The 20271-nt window shown below is 42.5% G+C and overlaps 2 protein-coding genes across 7 annotated transcripts in view; one reads left to right on the forward strand and one right to left on the reverse strand.

The window, feature by feature from the left end:
* The window catches only part of ENTPD4 (ectonucleoside triphosphate diphosphohydrolase 4), a 34881-nt gene extending 19836 nt beyond the window's left edge, over positions 1–15045 (reverse strand). For 2 of the 6 annotated variants that reach the window (XM_012435234.2, XM_064368637.1), the window contains exons 1-5: positions 7343–10000; positions 5857–6054; positions 4820–5025; positions 1628–1778; positions 1030–1133 (exon numbers count right to left, since the gene is read on the reverse strand). In XM_012435234.2, the coding sequence (XP_012290657.1) occupies positions 1030–1133; positions 1628–1778; positions 4820–5025; positions 5857–6054; positions 7343–7350 (667 nt within the window). In that variant the 5' untranslated portion in view covers positions 7351–10000. Of the gene's footprint in view, positions 1–1029; positions 1134–1627; positions 1779–4819; positions 5026–5856; positions 6055–7342; positions 10003–15030 lie in introns of those variants that run through there. The other 4 variants (XM_012435233.2, XM_012435236.3, XM_012435235.2 and 1 more) reach the window with 4 other exon arrangements.
* A 577-nt stretch (positions 15046–15622) lies between these two features.
* SLC25A37 (solute carrier family 25 member 37) overlaps positions 15623–20271 on the forward strand; it is a 111694-nt gene continuing 107045 nt past the window's right edge. Inside the window, exon 1 of the mRNA XM_064368642.1 lies at positions 15623–16095. The gene's annotated coding sequence lies outside the window, so the exon portion shown is untranslated. The remainder of the gene's footprint in view (positions 16096–20271) is intronic.

A 20271-nucleotide genomic window follows, 5' to 3' on the forward strand; every position in this document is an offset into this window, starting at 1 on the left:
CATCCCCCCACCCCTCCTCTGTTGCAACCTGCTCTACCCTCTGCTATTGGATTGATCTACAGAGAGAAGTCCAAATTCCTGGACTGACAATTCAAGAGCCATCCAACCACTAACATTACCACCACTCCTTCCAGAAGGGCCATTATCCAGTCAAACCAAAACATCTGTGTTCCTCTGTCCACAGTGAATTATTTCCAATCTGTACTAAGTCCAGTCCTTTCTTCTGTCTGGCATGTGCTTCCTATGCTCCCCCAGAGCCCCACCCTTCCCATGCTCTGGCACGTTCTATGTAAAACTATCCCTTCCCTTGAGGCGCAGTTCAGATGTCACTTTCTTCATCACGGCCCTACTTGAGGGGGGAAAAATGCCTCCCTCTTTCAAACTCCTGTGATATTTTTTCCTTATTTTTTTTTCTGGTACCTAAAACCCTTGTAGAACAGCTAATTGTGGACCTCATTTGTCGGTAAGCAGCTTAATGGCAATGTGTAAACTTCACCCCATTTTTGTATTCTTTACAGTGTCTTCCATATAGGAAGTATTAATGCTGAAATGACAGATGACTTTTGAAATACTTTTTGGTATACATTTCCAGCAAGCTATTCCCCAAATAATTTCATTGACTTGACATTTCATTCTCAAGTAGAATCATTTCTTTGAAAATACAACAAATATTTGATATTTCTTGGTGTATCAAAGTCGAGAAGAAGCTCTAACCACTCAATAATGATCAAAGTCCCAGGAAGCCACACAACTTAGACAAGGCACACAGCCTTTTCTATAAAAGTGAGTTTGTATCAATCTATGTCCCTACATGTGGTGAAGACAGTTATTTTTCAATGGCTTCATGTTTGGGCAACAAAGACCAGTCATGTAAGAAACTGATTCAGTCATTTAAAAATTACAGTATTTCCAGGCTATTATTTCCCAAATGTTAAAATAATAGGAGTATAATAAAGTGTACGCTGGTGAAAGTGGGGAGGATTTAAAGGAATAGCTTCCCAGATTTTAAACTGAAGATCATATACCAACCTTCTTGTTTCCCAGAAATGACTTCTGCATGAGAGTCAGAAAATAGAAAGTCAAAGTGCACAGGGATATCGGTCAGAAGGTCTTCCAGAATGGCTTTCTGCTGGCTATAAGGCAACACAAACATTTACAAATCAAAAGATTACAGCTTGAAATCTTCTGGTTAGAAAAGAAAAAAACAAACTATGGCTCTGGTATATCTTGTATCCAACAAGTTCCAAAACAAAGAAATTCATTGGAAAGATTATATTAGGAATGCATTTTCAAAATGAACAAGTTGTGTGAATTATGAGATTTCTATATGTAAAACTACGATTGCAAGCATTCCTTCCTTAACTACATAAAATAGATTAGGTTTTTAAAAACGACAACTTTATAGTTGACTATTTATAGTCATAAGTCAATTAATAGATATTTGGTGGATTCTGGCTAAAGGAATAGTTCTGGTGCTATTCCAGATTTGAAGAAAGAATTCTGAATGTCTTCCTTTTGATGATGATGATGATGGGGAGGAGTGGGGGAGGGAGGAGGACCGGGGAGGAGAACACCCCTTCCCCCTCCAGGAGCCCACCCTCAGCCTTGCCCTTCCGTGGAAGATCACCTTTCGGGGAGGATTCTCATTCCAGCCGTGCAGAGAATGTAGAGGGGGGTCTCTTTGTGTTTTGCCCGTGGCACGTGCTCTGCAGCAAAGTTTAAAAGTGGAGAAATGTAATCACTGACTTTCTCTGGAGAGGTAGCAAATTCTGAAATGCCTAGAGAAACAGGATACTGTAGTTAAGCAGCAGATATTTTAGCTATAACACGTGACGTTTCTTCAGTGTGGCTAATTTTAGGGAAATCATGCTACACATTACACTTTCTTAGTTTTTCCCATCCCTCTAGCAGCTTCTTCTGCAGACCTTACTTAAATGCTGGTAACACTAAATATTCAGTGCTATGTCCTTTTCTCCTTCATCAAAGCCCCCAGACCTGACTGAGCATCTGCTGTGTGTCACTGCCATGCACATGGACTCTTGCCTGCCCTCAAGACACGTGCTCCCCCTCTCCTCAGGTGAGCTCAGTTCCTCCAGAGGCTGCTATCACCAACAGCAGGTCAAACTGTGCCACCGGCCATGCAGCGCTCATTAGCCTCCAGGTGAGCTGGGGTAACTGTCCACTGGACACTACCCTTGCTTGTCCTCACAGCCACCCCCAATGCATCATGGCAAAATCTGAACCCAACTTTTGCTACAAACCTGCTCTCACTGCTGGTTACCTCCCTCAGAGGCCATCAGTACTGGGCACCCAGTGACCCAAGCTAGAGTCTCAGACCCTCTTCCTCATCCCAACATGCAACCTGGGTTTCATAGATCGCCTTTCCCTGTCCCTGGTTCCTCTCCCATGACTTTCCTCCTCATCCCTTTGGACACACTTTCTGCCAGTCTGCCACAACACATCCCACCCTCTGATCCTGACCATCTTCCCGCCATTCCCCACCCAAAGGATGCCTCTTCAGGCCTCCAGTTCTTTTGTGGCTCAGTACACTCCAGATAAGGTTTAGCTCTAGAACAGCACACCCGGCTCTGCATAACTCACCCACCCTATCTCTTCCCACGTTCCTTCCATTGCCTTCAGCTACAATGAACTAACATTTCCATAATGCACCTTACCGTGGCATTACAGCCTTGCTCCTCCACCACCAGGAAGAGTCTTCTCGGTCCACCTCCCTACCCCTTTTCACCTGGCTAACTCCTGCACACCCACTTGGCTCCAGCCTCCATGGAAGTCACCCTAACAGAATCCTGAAGATGACTCTCGTTAAATTCCATGCTTACTTCCATTTGCTAGATGTACGTTCATTACACCATATCACAATTAGCTATTTACTTGCCTGTTTCATTACAACTGAAAACTTCAAGGGCACAAAATGTGTCTGTTCAAACTTACATTCCCAGCACCTAACACAGTGTCTAGCAAATAGGAGGTGCCCATCATATATTTGCTGAGTACATAAATCAGTACTTCTAGGTGTTATTTTGCCTACAATATTAAAAATGAGGGGGATTTTAGAAGTCTAAAAATTCCTTATTTCACACATTAGAAAATTACAAACCCAGAAAGATTAAGTGATTTATCACAGGAATTAGCAAAAAATGTACTAAATTATAAGTCATTTGACGCCACATACAATACAGTTTCAATGCACTCGAAGCCCTAAACTAGCCAGAATCTATTAAGGAAATTTCTAGAGCCTTGTTGCAATGCTATACATGGACGTCTATGTGTCAGGACAGAGTAGTGCTAAAAAAGGGTATTTTTATTTCCATTTCATACACTTTGTATAGTGCAAGATGGACCCCTGTCGTCTGATTTTAATGAGATTCTAGTACATACTCCAGGATGACTTTTTATTCTAAAAGGACAACTCCAAGGTATGGAAGTTTTCATCTTATTCCATGAGACCTGTTTAGTCACTGATGGGACCTGGTACATGAAGCTAGATGAAATGCAAAATGCTTTATTCTTTTAGTCTTCTCATAAACTTTTTATTTGATCAGTATTGCTTTAACTCTGCAAATGTTTCTAGATTAGGGATACATGAAAATTTAAGGGGTAGAAATGCATTAAACTAAAACTTAAAAGACAGTCACTAAAACTTAAGTCTTTGTTCATGGATAAAATGTACTCTGATTAAATAATGCTGGTATACAGACGCAGACTAGGTTCTCTCTCTTTAACCTGAAAAGTGAGGTAGAGACTTTAGATTTTCTGAGTAATATGCTAGTTCCCAGCTGGCCACACATCAAAGGATAATCAACTTGTTGAGGGCTGCCTGAAGGAGGAGGTGGGATCTGAATTATTCCATGAAGAATGAGGACTCAAGGGGTCACCATTCTGCATGGTTGGGGACTCTTCTATGAAGACGTGCATTTTCTCAGGTTAAACTTAATATCCTTTAAAATTTTATTTCTGAAATGGGGATAATAAGCTATAACAATTATTATTTATCAATATTCTCTAATAATTTACAAGATAAATTTCTTGGATTGTTTGCATTTGATATTTTACTATGTAATACATTAGTAAGATGAAATTAAAGTGCTGCATCTCTATTAAGATCTGTGGTCTGCTGTTTGAAATCAGTGATGATCAACTATCAAGGCATAGAAAGCTTGTTTCAAGGCACTCGCAGTATCTCCCATTCTAAATGCACCTGACAGAAGGTGCTGCCCATGGAAATGGTGATGATACACAAAAAACAGCATCACTGATATAAATTACCTAATAAGGAAGCCAAATCTAAACTTTTACATGTCACACTGACTTAGAAATTATATCTTTAAAAACTATACATAATTATTAGCTCTAAGTTCTATGGTCACACTTATCAAATAATCTAGATAACTAGAAATATGTTTGGCCAGCAATTTTTAAAAATGACAAATATATTCCAATATATTATAGATTTTCATGAGTTATCTGAAATCATCTTGTCATTAAGGATAGAGACCAATGGCAACTAAATAGGAAAAAAACTCTCCATAGTTAATGCCAACCAGCAAACATCTGAGTAGACACCATGAGTAAGGCACTATTTTAAATGCTATAGAAGACAAAAAGACATTTTTTTTGGATGTTTTATCAAGATGTTAGTCACCCTATGCAAAATGGGCAGAAAAGGGAAAACCCGTCAGGTCCTGGTGTGAGATTTGATGCAGGGTGATGGCAGTGCAGAAAGGGAACAATATGGAAGACACCACAGAGAATGAAGGGACAGACCCTGGTGACTAGGCAGATATTCTCATTCACATACCAGGTTTTATCTTCATGACCACTGGCTTTCGGTTTTTATCCCTCATTTGCCTGATATCCAACAGATCACGTGGATTGCCATTATGCCTTGGCCAGCAATAGACAAATATTCGAGACCCACTGCTCCCACAGTCCACCACGATCCCATAGTTCACATTGGGGTTATTGGTGTCTGTAGCTTCAATGTCGGTAACTCGTGCCAGGTACCTTGTATAGAAACACATATATGCTTTTATTTAGCCAGAGAATATCATCTTAAGCCTAACTCAACAAATACCAAGTCAGAAATTTCTAAGCTATGTAGCAGCACCACTATAACATTAATGCAACTGAAGAATAATTGAAGAGTCAAAAGAAAACAAAACAAGGAATGATGATAAAGATCATCTAAATCAGATACACATGCCTTTATGGAAGTCCAAACAAATTCCAAAATGCAAAATTCTATTTCTAAACTACTAACTCAAAAATCAGCTTAAAACATATTATGGGAGACACTTACGTATTAATAATTATTCCAGGGCCTCTTATGATATGGATTTGGTAGTTAGCAGTTAACTAGCTTCAAATGGTTTAACTGTTCATGCCATGTTGTATATAGTACAAAATCTAGTTCCTACAGTTCCTTAAATTCCAACCTAAAGCCAAATGTCGTGAAGCCATGAAATGATGATGCTACGGTCTAAATGTCTGTGCCCCCTACCCTGAAATTAATACATTGAAGACCTAATCACCAACGCAATGCTATTAGGAGGTAGGGCCTCTAGGAGGTGATTAGTTCATGAGGGCAGAAACCTCAGGCAGTCCCCTTGCCCCTTTCCGTCATGTAAGGACACAGCAAGACGACCTCATCTCAGAACCAGGAATCAGGCCCTCACCACACACAAAACCTATGGGAACCTTGACTGTGGATTTCCCAACCTCTAAAACAGTGAGAAACAAGCCACCTAGTCTATGGAATTCTGTTCCAACAGCCTAAAACAGGTAGGACAGAAGCTATGGCTTCTGGTCTGGAAAACAAATGTTTTTATCTCTTACCTTTGAAATTTCTTGTCTCTGGTTAGTCGCCCATACTTATTTCGGATTATGACAACAGAAAAATATAAAAGTGAAACAGCAGCAGCCAGGACACTAATGACAATTATTTGGCGTAAATTGGTATTCAGAATTCGAGGACACCCCACTGGAGATATGCTAAAATGCCAAGAAGCAGGAAAAAGACAGGAGATGCCAATCCTGAAATTAGAAAGGAAAAGATTTTAAAGCAATCTGCTTCAATGAGGCTTCCCTCACCTAAAGTGATCCTAAAATAAGATATTCGGCTTGAGCTACCTGCATTTCCCTACCTGCAGGTATCTGTATACTGACATCCTGCATATACAACACAACAGCTACACAACCCATTATCATAAAATTATTTGAATGAGAATTAGGCCCTGATGGTTATGACACTTCTGTGTTTTCCCCTTTTTTTTTTTAATTTAATTTTTATTTTTATATTTTTTGAGATGGGAGTTTCACTCTTGTTACCCAGGCTGGAGTGCAATGGCGTGATCTCGGCTCACCGCAACCTCCGCCTCCTGGGTTCAGGCAATTCTCCTGCCTCAGCCTCCTGAGTAGCTGGGATTACAGTCATATGCCACCATGCCCAGCTAATTTTTTGTATTTTTAGTAGAGACGGGGTTTCACCTTGTTGACCAGGATGGTCTCGATCTCTTGACCTCGTGATCCACCCGCCTCGGCCTCCCAAAGTGCTAGGATTACAGGCGTGAGCCACCGCGCCCAGCCCGTTTTCCCCTTTTCTTGACAGCATTATGTAGATTTTCATTTTATCCTGCTTTGTTCCAAAATAGATACAGAATTAGAGACAGCTTATAAGAATAAGTTCAACAACATAAATATATAAATCAATCATAAAATCGGGTGTAAGGATGATGAGACCCAACGGGAATGCAGTATGGAGAAAGCATGTTGTAAGGTGGGCCTGCTCCAAATACGACTGAGCATCCTAGTGGCCAAAACATTTCCCATTACTCCACAAATACACAAATAGCTCAGGAGGAATACATTTTCTTAACACCGAAGTCCATGGAAAATTCCTCCCAGATGACTCCAGTAATGGAGAAAACAGTATTTAACAACATCCCCATAACAAAGTCAATAAATGAGTTTTCTATGTCCTGAGCTTTTAGAAATATTCCTATAGCCATTTCTACAAATAATCAGGAACTTTCCCCCTCAATGTATGTCAAGAATGAGAGGCTCATTCTAGAAATGTTATTAGGCTTTAAAAAAATTTCACTGCCTTTGGGATGAATTTTATTATTTTACAGTTAATTTATTTTTCACCTTGAAGAGTGCTTCATGCATTAAAATACCTCACTGGGCCCTGGAAGAAGGTATTAAACAGAAGAACAGCACAACTGCAAACATTTTTCACTTGCAATTTAGATTTTTTTCTCTCAAGACCTGTTTCTGCATCACCAAGATGTCATGTTTCATAGTGATTAGGCCTATCACTCACCTCCCCATACTGAAAGGTCAGCGACAAGGCAATGCTCTGGGAGTCAGTCCTTCTCACAAACAATTAAGAAATAATGCTGGGGTCCTCATGGAGTTAGAGCCCTCCTGTTCCAGGAAGTGAGACAAATCACAAAGACAGCATAATCAAAGAAAACATTTATGTTCTTTATCAAGCGTGTGCTTAAATCCAACAACATATAATGTCTACACGATCCTTGCACCAAAACTGTTGGAAGGGTTTATGTTGAGCAACAGACTTCTAAGTTAATTTCATACTGTCCAATATAAACCAAAATCAAAGGAGATGATAATCCTCTGGCACTAGTTAGTGCTCTCTAAGCAAAAGTGTCTGACTTCAAAATATTGGAATTATCAAATAGGTCTTAAATGCCTTATGGTCTAAGGGAGATTTGGGGTGGAGGTAGGAGGCAGGCAGAATAAGCTGAATATGAACCCGAAATATGCATTCACTTGATAAATGTCTATTAGACTTCCCTGTTTTGACGGGGTGGGGGTTTTGCTCCATCACCCAGGCTGGAGGGCAGGGGCGCAATCTTGGCTCACTGCAACCTCTGCCTTCCAGTTTAAAGCAATTCTCCTGCCTAAGCCTCCCAAGGAGCTGGGATTATGAGCACCCGCCACCATACCCAGCTAATTTTTGTATTTTTAGTAGAGACAGGGTTTCACCATGTTGGCCAGGCTGGTCTCAAACTCCTGACCTCGTGATCCACCCGCCTCGGCCTCCCAAGTGCTAGGATTACAGGTGTGAGCCACCATGCCGGCCTAGACTTCCCTTTTATGTACAAAGTACTGTGCAAGGCACCGTGTCCCTCGTTAGTTCTCTGACTCCATCATTATCACTCCTCCAGCCTCCAGATCTCAAATTGCAGGGCAGACAGGGGCCTTTAGCCAGGGCCTCCTTCCAATCTGCTGAAGTCAAAGGACAAGCAGTCTCTTTCCTTGGTCACGCAAAGCTGCTTTGCCTCTCAAGACAGCTGTTCCTCTGGTCTGCTTCTGAGCTCTGGAAGAACTCCTACTCAAGATCCTTTAAGTGTGCCAACCCCAACTACTCTTATGTTGCCAGGATCTCTGTCCAGGCTTATTGTCTTCTAACTACAATCATTACTGAGGCTTCAAAGATCAGATAACTCAAAACTGTCTTTCTCCACCCCAGGTTTCTCTTACATGCATCTTCAGTGGCCTATGAGCTATCTCTACTTGAATGTTGCAGAGAACCATTAGAAAGTTCTAAAACTGCACTCCTAACAGCAGCAATCTCCACCCCTTTTTCTCCTAATCTGCTCTGCCCCTGAAGCCCCAATCTTGATCCCACGAATCTATCCAAATCGGAAACCAGATTCGTGCCTGATCCCTCTTCCTTCATCTTCCAAATCTAATTTTTTACTGATTCCTTTAATTTCTTTAACCTCAGTTTATCTAAAATCCCTTTCTTTATCACCTCTGCCTGAGGTCAGGCTCTTATCTCTTGCCTGCTCTACCAAAAGAGCAGCCTCACTAGTCTTCTACCCGCAGTCCCACAATGCTGCCTCCCTCCGCACGGATTCTTCCTCTGAAATTGATAGCTTCACTCTCCCACCCCTTGCTCACTCAGGACGCTGACCAGATTACTTTATACTCAAAATCCTCCAAAGACTCCAAGCTACAAAGTCCTAGAGGATCTGACACCTGTTAAGCCTCTGAGCTCATCGTCTACTGTCTCCTCCTTTACACTGCATTCCAGCCACACTGGTGCTCCGAGTGGTCTTCAAAAATGCTAGGCACTCTCCAGTCTCAGGGTCTCTCAACTTGTGGCCCCCTCTACTAGTAAGTAATCTGTATGACTCACTTGTTCACTCCCTTCAGGTCTTTACCCCAATGTCACCTTCTGAAGGAGGACTTCTCTGGTCACCCGATCATTAACTGCAATGCCTGCCGCCCCCCACCAAGTCCCTTCCCCAATAGATCTTTTCTCCTTAGCATTTACGGATTTGTTAAATGCTTATGTAGTGCTCATTATGTGCCAGGCCTTGCTCCACACATTGTACAAATACTAATTTTGTCCTCCTAATAACTCACAACAGGTACTAGATGAGGCAGAGAGGCTAATAAGTTGTCTAAGGTCACACAGCTCCTGGGAGGGAAAGGTGGGATGCAAGCGTGATAATCCACTCATCCTTGTCCTCTAGTGTGTGTTGCATTTCTTTTTTGTCTCCTCCTCCAGAATGGGAGCTCCCCCAAAGCCAGGTTTTGGTCTGCTCAGTTGAGTGCTACAGCTGCAGCTTTACAGACCCTAGGAAAGGGCCTGGCAAAAAGTCAAGTTTTAGAGTTCTGGGACCCAAAAGGGTTAAGAACCTCTACACTAGAGTGATCTTTCCAAAACAAAAGAGAAGCATAACTCTCCATCCCCCAACTTTTATCTCTCACTCAGGAAACAGTCCCAACTCCTTAGGATGTAAAAGACGTCCCTCATGATCTAGTCTGGTGCCGTCCACTGAGGTAATCACTTGCCATGTGTGACTATTTAAAGTAATGAAAATTAAATAAAATTAAAAATTGAGTTCCTCAGTTGTCCTGGCCACCTTTCAAGTGCTCGACAGCCAATATAGCTTCTGCATTAGCCAGTCCAGACATAAAACACTGATACCATCACAGAAAATTCTTTGCACAACACTGATCTGGGGCCTTTCTGTCTCATCCCCTGACAGGCCCCTCCTATGTACTCTAGGCTCCAGCCACATGAAACACAAGCTGCAGATCACTGAAATGCCTTGCATTCCTTGGCATCTGCAGAGTGAACCTCTCCTTTGGGTCTATCAGTTGCATTCCTCAGAATCGCACCTGACACAAATCAAGCATGAGTCCTCACTGAGTTTCTCCAATCCTCATATCCCCGGAGTATTTGCTTATCACAGCAGTGGGCTAAAGTATTTTACACTTGTAGTTGACTTCCTCATTACATGACAAGCCCCACAAGGGCAGGGACAGCCTCTTATTCTTCTGTTTCCCCAGTGACCAGTGCCACACAAACGATAAGTAACTATTGTCTGTTTCACAAATGGCTGAAAATGGGAGACACAAAGATGAATTAGATATAGACCCAGACCTTAAAGAATCTATAGTGCAGTGGAGGAAACAAAACATACACACACAGATATTAGAGAGTAAAAAGTATTAATAATGCCTACCTGCAAAGGGGAAAAAAGTCACTTTAATTAGTTCAAGTTTTAATATGGTGTCCATATTGTACCATGTTACCCCAAATCTAGAACAAACAATGTCTGTGATTTAAAAGTTTACAAAAAACGTAAAAAGAAAAAAAAAAAAAACAATTATCCAGACGTTTAAATGGATTTTAATGTGTTTTTATAAAATAGCTAGACATGAGTTTAAAACTTCTGTGTGCTTAAAAAAAAAAAACCTCCCCGCTACGAATACACACAACTTGGGAAAAGTACTTGTAACGTGCATGTCAAAGAGTAAATGACCTTTATGTATCAAAAGTTCTTCTAAAGAAATAACAGAAAGACTGAACAGAAAAATGAGCAAAGATAATTTGAGGTGATCGAAATAAGACATATAAATAGCTGATAAAATAGACCTATCAGTATTCAGACAAATAGAAATAAAAATAGCGATCAGATTGGCAGACATGAAGGCCTGGTGATACTTGGCTGACAGAGGGAAGGAAAACGTCAATGATGAGTACTGCTGGGGAGACTCTTGACAGGGACATCACTAAGCTTCGGGGGTACTGGGGTGACACACATGAGCACTTATATGTGACTACCCTCTGCTCTACCCATCACCCTTCCAGACATTCATCTTTAGGAAGTCTTAGGGTAAATTCACTAAAATACTTATAGGATGCCCATAATAGTATTGTGTATAACAGCAAAACACTAACGTCCACTGTGGGTATATTCATGCAATGGAATACAATGTGACTAATGCAGGTGATGATACAGATCTATTTACTGACATGAAAAGATGTTCATAAAATATTAAGCAAAAAATATGTCACCATGCATGGGGGGATAAAATGTTAGGAAAGAAACCAAAATGTTAACAGTGCTTAGTTATTTCTGGGCAATGAGATCAGGTATCACTTTCATTTTCTTCCCTAGGCTTGCCTATATTTTTCAAAGGACATATATTAATGTTATTATCAGAAGATATAACTATTTTTAACAAGCTACATTTGACTGACAGTATCTTGTTTCCAGGATCAAATCCTTTTCTGAACATAATGAGAAAGCCTACCCTAAAAGCCTATTAGAACATAGAAATTCCAATCTGAACATTAAAAAAAAAAAATCCGTAATACTTGCGTGATAGCTGAACTGAGAACCAAAGAAAAGAATGCTTTAGTTAACAGCTTGAAATCATGGTTAAAGGCAAACTGGTCCTTGAGGAAGAAAGCCAGGACTACGGAGGTCATATGAGAAGTAACAAACCCGACATCAAATTTCAAGGAGTTTGCAGATTGCTATAGAGAAAATATTAATACCCAGAAAATAAGATACTAACTAAAGGCAATGTTAAATTACTCAGATTCTTGTTCTAAGAGCTCAGAAGAGCACAGTGAAGGCTAGCTTTAGCAGGAAGAGATTCCTAAAGGTGGGAGGTCGATTCTGGATGGGGTGAGAAGGAACACACTTTGAAGGGGAAGGTGACTGTGAAAATGATCACAGCACATTTAGGAAACTTTGTGTCATCTGATGTTTGTCTCAGGACTTTTTTTTTTTTTCTTAAGATATGTGAGGATTTTGATCAAAAGGATATTTTAATTTACAAAACGTGTTTAAAAGCAAGAAAATAGGACAGTTTATAACTGCTGAAGCACTGTAATTTTTACTCAGGACAAAAGTATGATGGATTATTGTCCCAAAGTTAACAATACAGTAATGTGATTTTCAAATGTAAACTCTAATTGTCCTTCTAGCTAAGAATCTTCGCACCAGGGCTCTGGGAGGCAAATTCTGTACTACTACATAAAACTTAACATGTTTTAAAAAGGACTAAATTGTGTTAGACCTAAAAACCAGAGAGATGCATTAACTCTCATGATCTTGGCTAGTGGGGCTCTCCTGGGCTGAACGTTCTTTACTGGAATAAAGCCCATGGTCAGGTGTCAATGTCTTTGTCAGTCTCTCACTGACAGTTCTACAGACAAAGACAAAAACAATTCAAATCAACCACAAAGAGAAATGGTTCCTCTAATGAAAAAATACAAGATACAAGGAAGCAGATATTAGTGAACTCTCAAATCACAGGCAAACAAAACCACAGAAAAGTCAGCCTCTGGGAGAGCTTGGCCTCTGAATAAGGAAAGGTGCCGTAAGGAAGGGGTACTTCAGAAAGAATGATTAAAATATCAAAGGATTAAAGAGAACCTGGAAAAACTGAAGATGCCCTCAACCATTCCTGCAGCATTTTGCAGGAAACAACTATCCTTCTGAGAGTGAGTGGCCGATGTGAAGGCTGCCGTGTGGCACCGTTACTCAGCTGTGACAAAAAACACCTGAAGACAACTTGATTCACTCTTCAAGAAGAATGTACATAGTTACATTTATGATCTGCATGTTCTTCAACATTTGTTTTAAACATTTTATTTTTTAACATAAAGTCTTAACCTCTTCCTACCTCTCACTATTCATTTGCAATATTCTGGTTCCCATTTTAAATAGTCTTTTTCTGGACACTTTTCCTGCATCAACTCTGACTTTTCTCAAATTCCAGTTCCACAATCCAAGCTCATTGAAGCCCAGCTATCCCAAACTCTAATAAGGACGGGGCACTGTTGCTCAACTCTTGACATTTTTACACCTTTCGTCCAAGTCTGGGGTCGAAATCTTCTGATGCAAACTAATATCACCCTTCAAATTCTCCAAATGTAAGATGAATATCACCAATCACCACTGACCTGGATTACCTGGCTCTCAGCTTTGATTCCCACTTCCTGTGTTGACATATTTTACCATTCACCAAGCCCGCAGATTTTTTTTCAGATATCCCATATATCTAAGATGACCACGGCAGGTATCACTACCTCAAGACAGATCTCTTGTCACCTTCTGCCTTCACTGTGCACGCCATGCTTTGTAAGCACCTCTTCGTAAAACACGGCCTTCAAAATATGACCAGCTATGAACCTTCTGGAAGCCCATGGATCAATACCAAGTTTCCTGTGTGGCACCTGAAACCTTTTTTCCATCAACTGGTTCACCTTATCTCGCCAATCTGGCCTCTCATCAGTCCCAGATACCATCTCTCCACTCCAGTGCCGCAGGTCTCTTACTTCTCTCCCACACAAGCTGTCCCCACGCCTGCCTCAGGCATTTACTAACAGCACTTCCTCCCAACCACCGTGTCCTCCTCTCAACATTGCACTTCTTTCAAGGCACAGGCCAACATTTTTCTTTGTCAAGATTTAACCTGTCACACATCCTGATTTTTTCCCACACTTGGAATCATCTCTTTGTTCATGGGTAGTCTATTTTAAATAAACATGCTGAATAAACACGTAGAGAATATAAATCCTTAGATAAATTTTCACTTTCATCTCTCCTTTCTAGAGGACCAGCTCATCTGCTCACGAGCGAGCCGCAGCGTACTTAGGACACCGCAGTTTATTTTTCCTTTTCCTCAAGGACCTGGGTCACACAGGCCCTTGTTTTCCCATTAGGGCTAGAAGAATATAAGCCATAGATTCAATTCGCAACAACTATAAGAGATAAATCAATGTTAAGATAAACAGAGAAAAAATTAAACTAATTAGTATTCCATTTTATAATTTTAATATGTCAAATAGAATTAACAAACAATACAAAAACAACATCAAATATACGGTAACACAATATAATTCTTTTAGGCTTCTCTAAAGCTGGATAATTTGGTATTTTCATCACAGAAAGCAGAAGACAACAAAGACTGCAATGTGAAATTAACCTGGGCTTTGAGTATCTCCTTTGAATTCTTCAGTTACCTCTAGTTTACCTTCTAGCCTGAAAGTTCCTGAATTAGAAAGCATCTCTTTGGCTTCCTTCGTGATAAATGTTCTCTGAAAACACTGCACCAGGGTTTATCTAACTGAGGTCTGGAGTACCCTAAGGGTTCTGGGACACGTTCTAGACAATCTGAGAATCGTCCCTTTAAAAGGAGTCCCCGCATTACTCAAGTTCAGAAACACTGCTGTATATCATCACTTTACTGCCCAATGAGCTCCATTCTTCCAAGAAGAAATCTAACAAGAAACCTTGCAAAAGCAGAGTGAAGCGAAACCAAGACATGGGAATGTCATCATTGAAAGCGGCAGGCAGGGCCGGATGCGTCCCCGTCCCCGGTGCAGCATCTCCAGCTGCCCGGCCAGGCTCCGCCCACTCGGGGGAAGGATCCTGCGTGGTCACCGGAGGCGTGCGACCGCCAGGTGTCCCCTGCCAGGGGCTGGGGGAGCGCGCCGGCCCCCCGGGTTCACAGGAGCTGGTACCAGGGCTCCCGGATGTGGCCGCGCGGCCGGGGCGGCGGGAATCGGTCCGCGGGGCTGAGCGGGCGGCGGCAGGCGCCCAAGGCAGAGAGGCTAGTCCGCGGCCCGCTCGCCGCGCTGCCAGCCGCAGCGCTCCAACCCACCCGCAGACGCCGACCCCTTCGGCCTCCCCCCGCCTCTCACCTGCCCCCGGAAGACGGCCTCACCTGCTTGGCCGGCCGGGGCTCCCGGGAGCGGGGGACCGCCAGCGGGCAGCATCACGGCCACAGCGGCGAGGCGGCAGCAACGTCCAGCCAGCTTCCTGGAGGCCGCGCTCCTTTCCCGGAGCCGCACCCCCAAACAGCCCCCGCCGGCGTCGCGTCACCGCCTGCGCCCAGAGCGCGCACGCTGGCGGCGGGAGCGCGCACGCCGAGGGGCGCTCTGAGGGCCCGGGAGCTGAGTCTCATCTGTGATGATTGGCGTCCGAGCGCTGTGCCGTTCGGTGGATTCGCGCGGCCACGCCACCGCGCAGTGCGTGAGAAATGTGGAAGCGGCGCCACGGAGGCACCCAGTACTGTGGCGTGGTGCTCATCTGGTCACTAGCGAGCCGTAGCGTACTTAGGACACCGAAGTTTATTTTTTCTTCGTGCTCCTAACGGTTATAGAAAATAGCGCTTGTTGCTCAACTCAACATTTTTACACCATTGCCGGTAACTCTCCCTGTTTCACAGATGGGGAAACGGAGGCTCACACTTACTCAGTCCTCTTGAGATCTCTCACGAATTCGTGAGAGGTAGAGCCAGGATTTCATTCTTGCCCGCCAAAGGCATATGTTAGAGCCTGCGTTGGGGGAGACAGCGTGCCCCATCCCTCCCCAGCGCACGAAATAGTTATGAGAAGAAAGAAAGTGAAGAGCGTTCCTGAGATTCACCCCATGACCGATACCTAGCTCAAGGCCTCTCTCTAGCTTACCAATAAACTGCTTTGAAGTTACAGAATTTAGTACTTGAGTGCTGGAAGAGACCTTGGGAATCCCGGGTTCCATCCTTTTATACAGATGAATGCACTGTGGGCCAGAGATAGGAAGTGACCGGCCAACCCAGCCACTTTAAAACATTTTTAAAAGCAAGAGTCCTAGAAACGTCTATTCCGTTCCATTGATCAAGTAAAACAAGCTTAGCCAGAACTGGCAGTTCTACATCTTAACGCAGAATCCCTCTTGGTCCGCCTGGGTCACCTCCTCTTCCTGGATTCAGCTACTGTTCATGGAAGAAACCATGAAGCCACAGAAGGTAAGAGCCAAAGTGACTCTACTGTCTAGCCCCAATCACCTTCTTTTACAGTTAAGAGCCTGGAACCCAGAGGGGTGTGGTGAATTGCCCAAGACTCCCTGGCGGCAGCAGGGAGAGTAGAACCAATGTTTCTGACTCCACATGACTCCCGCATCACTGTCTTTTTTTTTTTTGACAATCTGTTGCTATAAGAGATTACTCGTTTGGATAATTTACACACTAGAAAACCCTGTGATTCAAGGCCAGCATTGAGAAGCTGAAGCTGGCCACTGATATGCTGTGATTTTAAGGATAGGCTCCTTTAAAATTATCTGCCTTTCAAAATCCTTACCATTGGAGACACTGGTTGGGGTTATGGTAGCTCTTTCTTTATTTCTTCTTTTCTTTCTTCCTTTCTTCTTTCCCTCCCTTCCTCCCGCCCTCCTTTCTTTCTTCTTTCCCTCCCTCCCTCCTTTCTTTCTCTCTTTCTCTCCTTCTCTCCCTCCCTTCCTTCCTTCCTTTCCTTCCTTTCCTTCTTTCTTTCTTTGTTTTGAGACACAGTTTCGATCTTATTGCCCAGTCTAGAGTGCAATAGCGCTATTTGGCTCACTGCAATCTCTGCCTCCCAGGTTCTAGCAATTCTCCTGCCTCAGCCTCCTGAGTAGCTGTGATTACAGGCATGCACCACCACACCTAGCTAAATTTGTATTTTTAGTAGAGACAGGGTTTCTCTATGTTGGTCAGGCTGGTCTTGAACTCCTGACCTCAGGTTATCTACCTGCCTTGGCCTCCCAAAATGCTGGGATTACAGACATAAGCCACCGTGCTCAGCTTTTTTTTTTTTTTTTTTTTTGAGACCAAGTCTCGTTCTGTTGCCCAGGCTGGACTGCAGTGGTGCCATCTCAGCTCACTGCAGCTTCTGTCTCACAGGTTCAAACAATTCTCCTGCTTCAGCCTCCCAAGTAGCTGGGACTACAGGTGCATGCTGCCACACCCAGCTAATTTTTGTATTTTTAGTAGGGACAGGGTTTCACCACATTGGCCAGGATGGTCTTGATCACCTGACCTTAAAATCCACCCACCTCGGCCTCCCAAAGTTCTGGGATTACAGGCGTGAGCCACTGAGCTTGGCCGGATTATGATAGTCTTTCTTAAGGAGGGCTCTACTGAAATTCCAGACTAGGCTGGGCATGGTGGCTCATACCTGTAATCCCAGCACTTTGGGAGACCGAGGCAGGTGGATTGCTTGAGGTTAGGAGTATAAGACCAGCCTTAACAATATGGTGAAATCCTATCTCTATTAAAATATAAAAATTAGCCGGGCATGGTGGCTTTTTGTACCTGTAATCCCAGCTACTCAGGAGGCTGAGACAGGAGAATTGCTTGAACCCAGGAGGCAGAGGTTGCAGTGAGCGGAGATCGTGCCACCGCAGTCCAGTCTGGGCAACAGAGTGAGACTCCATCTGAGAGAGAGAGAGAGAGAGAAAAAATGCCAGACTAGTATATATGATCACACCATTCGTATTTCCTGATAATTCATTTGTAATAATCTGATAAGAGCTAGGAAAGAAAATATTGGATAGTATGGAAACATGTAATTTCGTGTATTACATTCTAGAGCTGCAGTGACGAATTGCCCTAAAGTGGATGACTTAAAGCAGGAGAATTGATTGTCTTCCAGTTCTAGGTGGTGGAAGCCTGAAATCAAGGTGTCAGCAGGGCCGGGCTGTCTCTAAAGATCTAGGGGAGGATCCTTCTTTGCCTCTTCCTAGCTTCTGGTGGCTGCTGGCCATCCTTGGCCTTCCTCAGCTTGTAGAGGCATCACTTTGGTCTCTGAATTTGTTGTTGCATGGTGTTATCTCTGTGTGTCTGGGTCTCTGTCTCTAAATTTCTTTCTTCTCATAAAGACACCAGTCAGATTTAAGGCTTGCCCTAATCCGGTGTGATCTTTTTTTTTTTTTTTTTTTTTTTGAGGCGTCTCACTCTGTCGCCTAGGCTGGAGTACAGTGGCGTGATCTCGGCTCACTGCAACTTCCACCTCCCAGGTTCAAGCGATTCTCCTTCCTCAGCTTCTTGAGTAGTTGGAATTACAGGTGTGCGCCACCACACCCTGCTGATTTTTGTATTTTTAGTAGAGATAGGGTTTCACCATGTTGGCCAGGCTGGTCTTGATCTCTTGACCTCATAATCCGCAGGCCTCAGCCTCCCAAAGTGCTGGGATTACAGGTGTTAGCCCCATGCCTGGTCTCCAGTGTGACCTTATGATCTCATAGTAACTTGATTCTATATGTAAAGACTCTATTTCCAAATAAGGTCACATTCATGGGTTCTGGGCAGATATGAATTTTTTGGGGGTGGTTGTAGTCTCTATTCAACTTAGTTCATGAGAGGACCATTCCGGTCTGGTTCATCAGGGAAAGCTTCTTTGAGGTAGTGATGTCTGAGGTCACACCTGCACAATGAATGGAAATTTATTAGAATTCTTGGCCTATATGAAGGAATAGTATTTCAGTCAGTGGAAACAGCAAAGAGGCTCCGAAGGGGATCGTTCTCACTTGTTAACAAGAGAAACAAATACTGGAGCTAACAGGAGGGAACACTCACGAAGTACTTTATGCCAGGCATGGTTGTAGGAACATTAGAAAACACTGGGCTGAGTGCGGTGGCTCACGCCTGTAATACCAACAGTTTGGAAGGCTGAGGCTGGCGGATCACGAAGTCAGGAGTTCCAGACCAGCTGGGCCAACATGGTGAAACCCTGTCTCTACTAAAAATACAAAAATTATCTGGGCGTGGTGGCAGGCGCCTGTAATCCCAGCTACTCAGGAGGCTGAGGCAGGAGAATCATTTGAACCCAGGAGGCAGAGTTTGCAATGAGCCATGATCGTGCCATTGTACTCCAGCCTGGGCGACAGAGTGAGACTGTCTCAGAAAACAAACAAACACTGGATATAGAATGATAGTGAAACTACATCAAAATTTATGGAATGCAGCCAGAGCAGTCCTTAAAGAGAAATTTATAGCTTTAAAAGTTTATGTTAATAAAGAAAAAAGGTTTGAAATCAATTATCTAAGTTTCCACCTTATGAAGTTCGAATAAGAAAGTAAATTAAATCCAAAGTGAATAGGAGAAAAAAAATAATAAAAAATAATGTGAGACATTAACCAACTCACAAGTTGGTTCTTTGAAAATCTTAACAAAATTGCTAAACTCCTAGTGAGATTGATCAGGAGAAAAAAACACAAATAACAAATACCAAGAATAAAAGAGGAATTTCCCTACTGATATACAGAAATTAAAAATATAAGAAAACATTATGAATAGCTTTATGCTGACAGTTTCAACAATTTACATTAAATGGAAAAAATATTTGAAAAATACAACTTCCCAAAACAGGTACAGGAAGAAGTAGAACATTTGAATCACCCCATATCTTTAAGGTCCCTAGAGAAAATTCCAGAGCAAAATGGTTTCACTAGTAAATGTTTATCAGTCATTTAAGAAAGATAATATTGATTTTATATGAACTCTTTTCAAAAAACGAAGAACACTCTTTTATCTGTAAGTTCAGAATAATCCTGATGCCAAGAAATAAAAAGGAAAGAAAATCACACACCTATATTTCTTACATGGATGCAAAAACTTTAACAAAATATTGGCCAATCCAGATTGGGTGCAGTGGCTCATGCCTATAATCCCAGCACTTCGGGAGGCTCAGGGGGCAGATCACCAGAGGTCAGGAATTTGAGACCACCTAGCCAATATGGTGAAACTCTGTCTCTACTAAAAATACAAAAATTAGCCAGACAAGGTGGTGGGCACCTGTAATCTCAGCTACTCAGGAGGCTGAGGCAGGAGAATTGCTTGGAGGTGGAGGTTGAAGTGAGCCGAGATTGTGCCACTGCATAGAGACTGGGTGACAGAGCGAGACTCCATCCAAAAAAAAAAAAAAAAAACCCAAACAACAAAAAACAAAATTGGCAAATCAAATCCAGCAACATCTGAAAAGAGCAAGATGGCATTACCAGGTGAGATTTTTTTTCGAGGAATGCAAAGTTAGCTTAACGTCTGAAAATCAATCAATGTCATTCACTACATAAACAGAATAAGAAGAAAATTCATATGATTCATATGATCTCAGTCAATGTAATAAAATATTTGGCAAAATTCAAGACCCATTCATGATTTTTTTAAAA

The sequence above is a fragment of the Aotus nancymaae genome, unplaced genomic scaffold (assembly GCF_030222135.1).
Source record: "Aotus nancymaae isolate 86718 unplaced genomic scaffold, 86718_ANA_hifiasm-v0.15.2.pri h1tg000079l, whole genome shotgun sequence".
NCBI classification, from domain to species: domain Eukaryota; kingdom Metazoa; phylum Chordata; class Mammalia; order Primates; family Aotidae; genus Aotus; species Aotus nancymaae.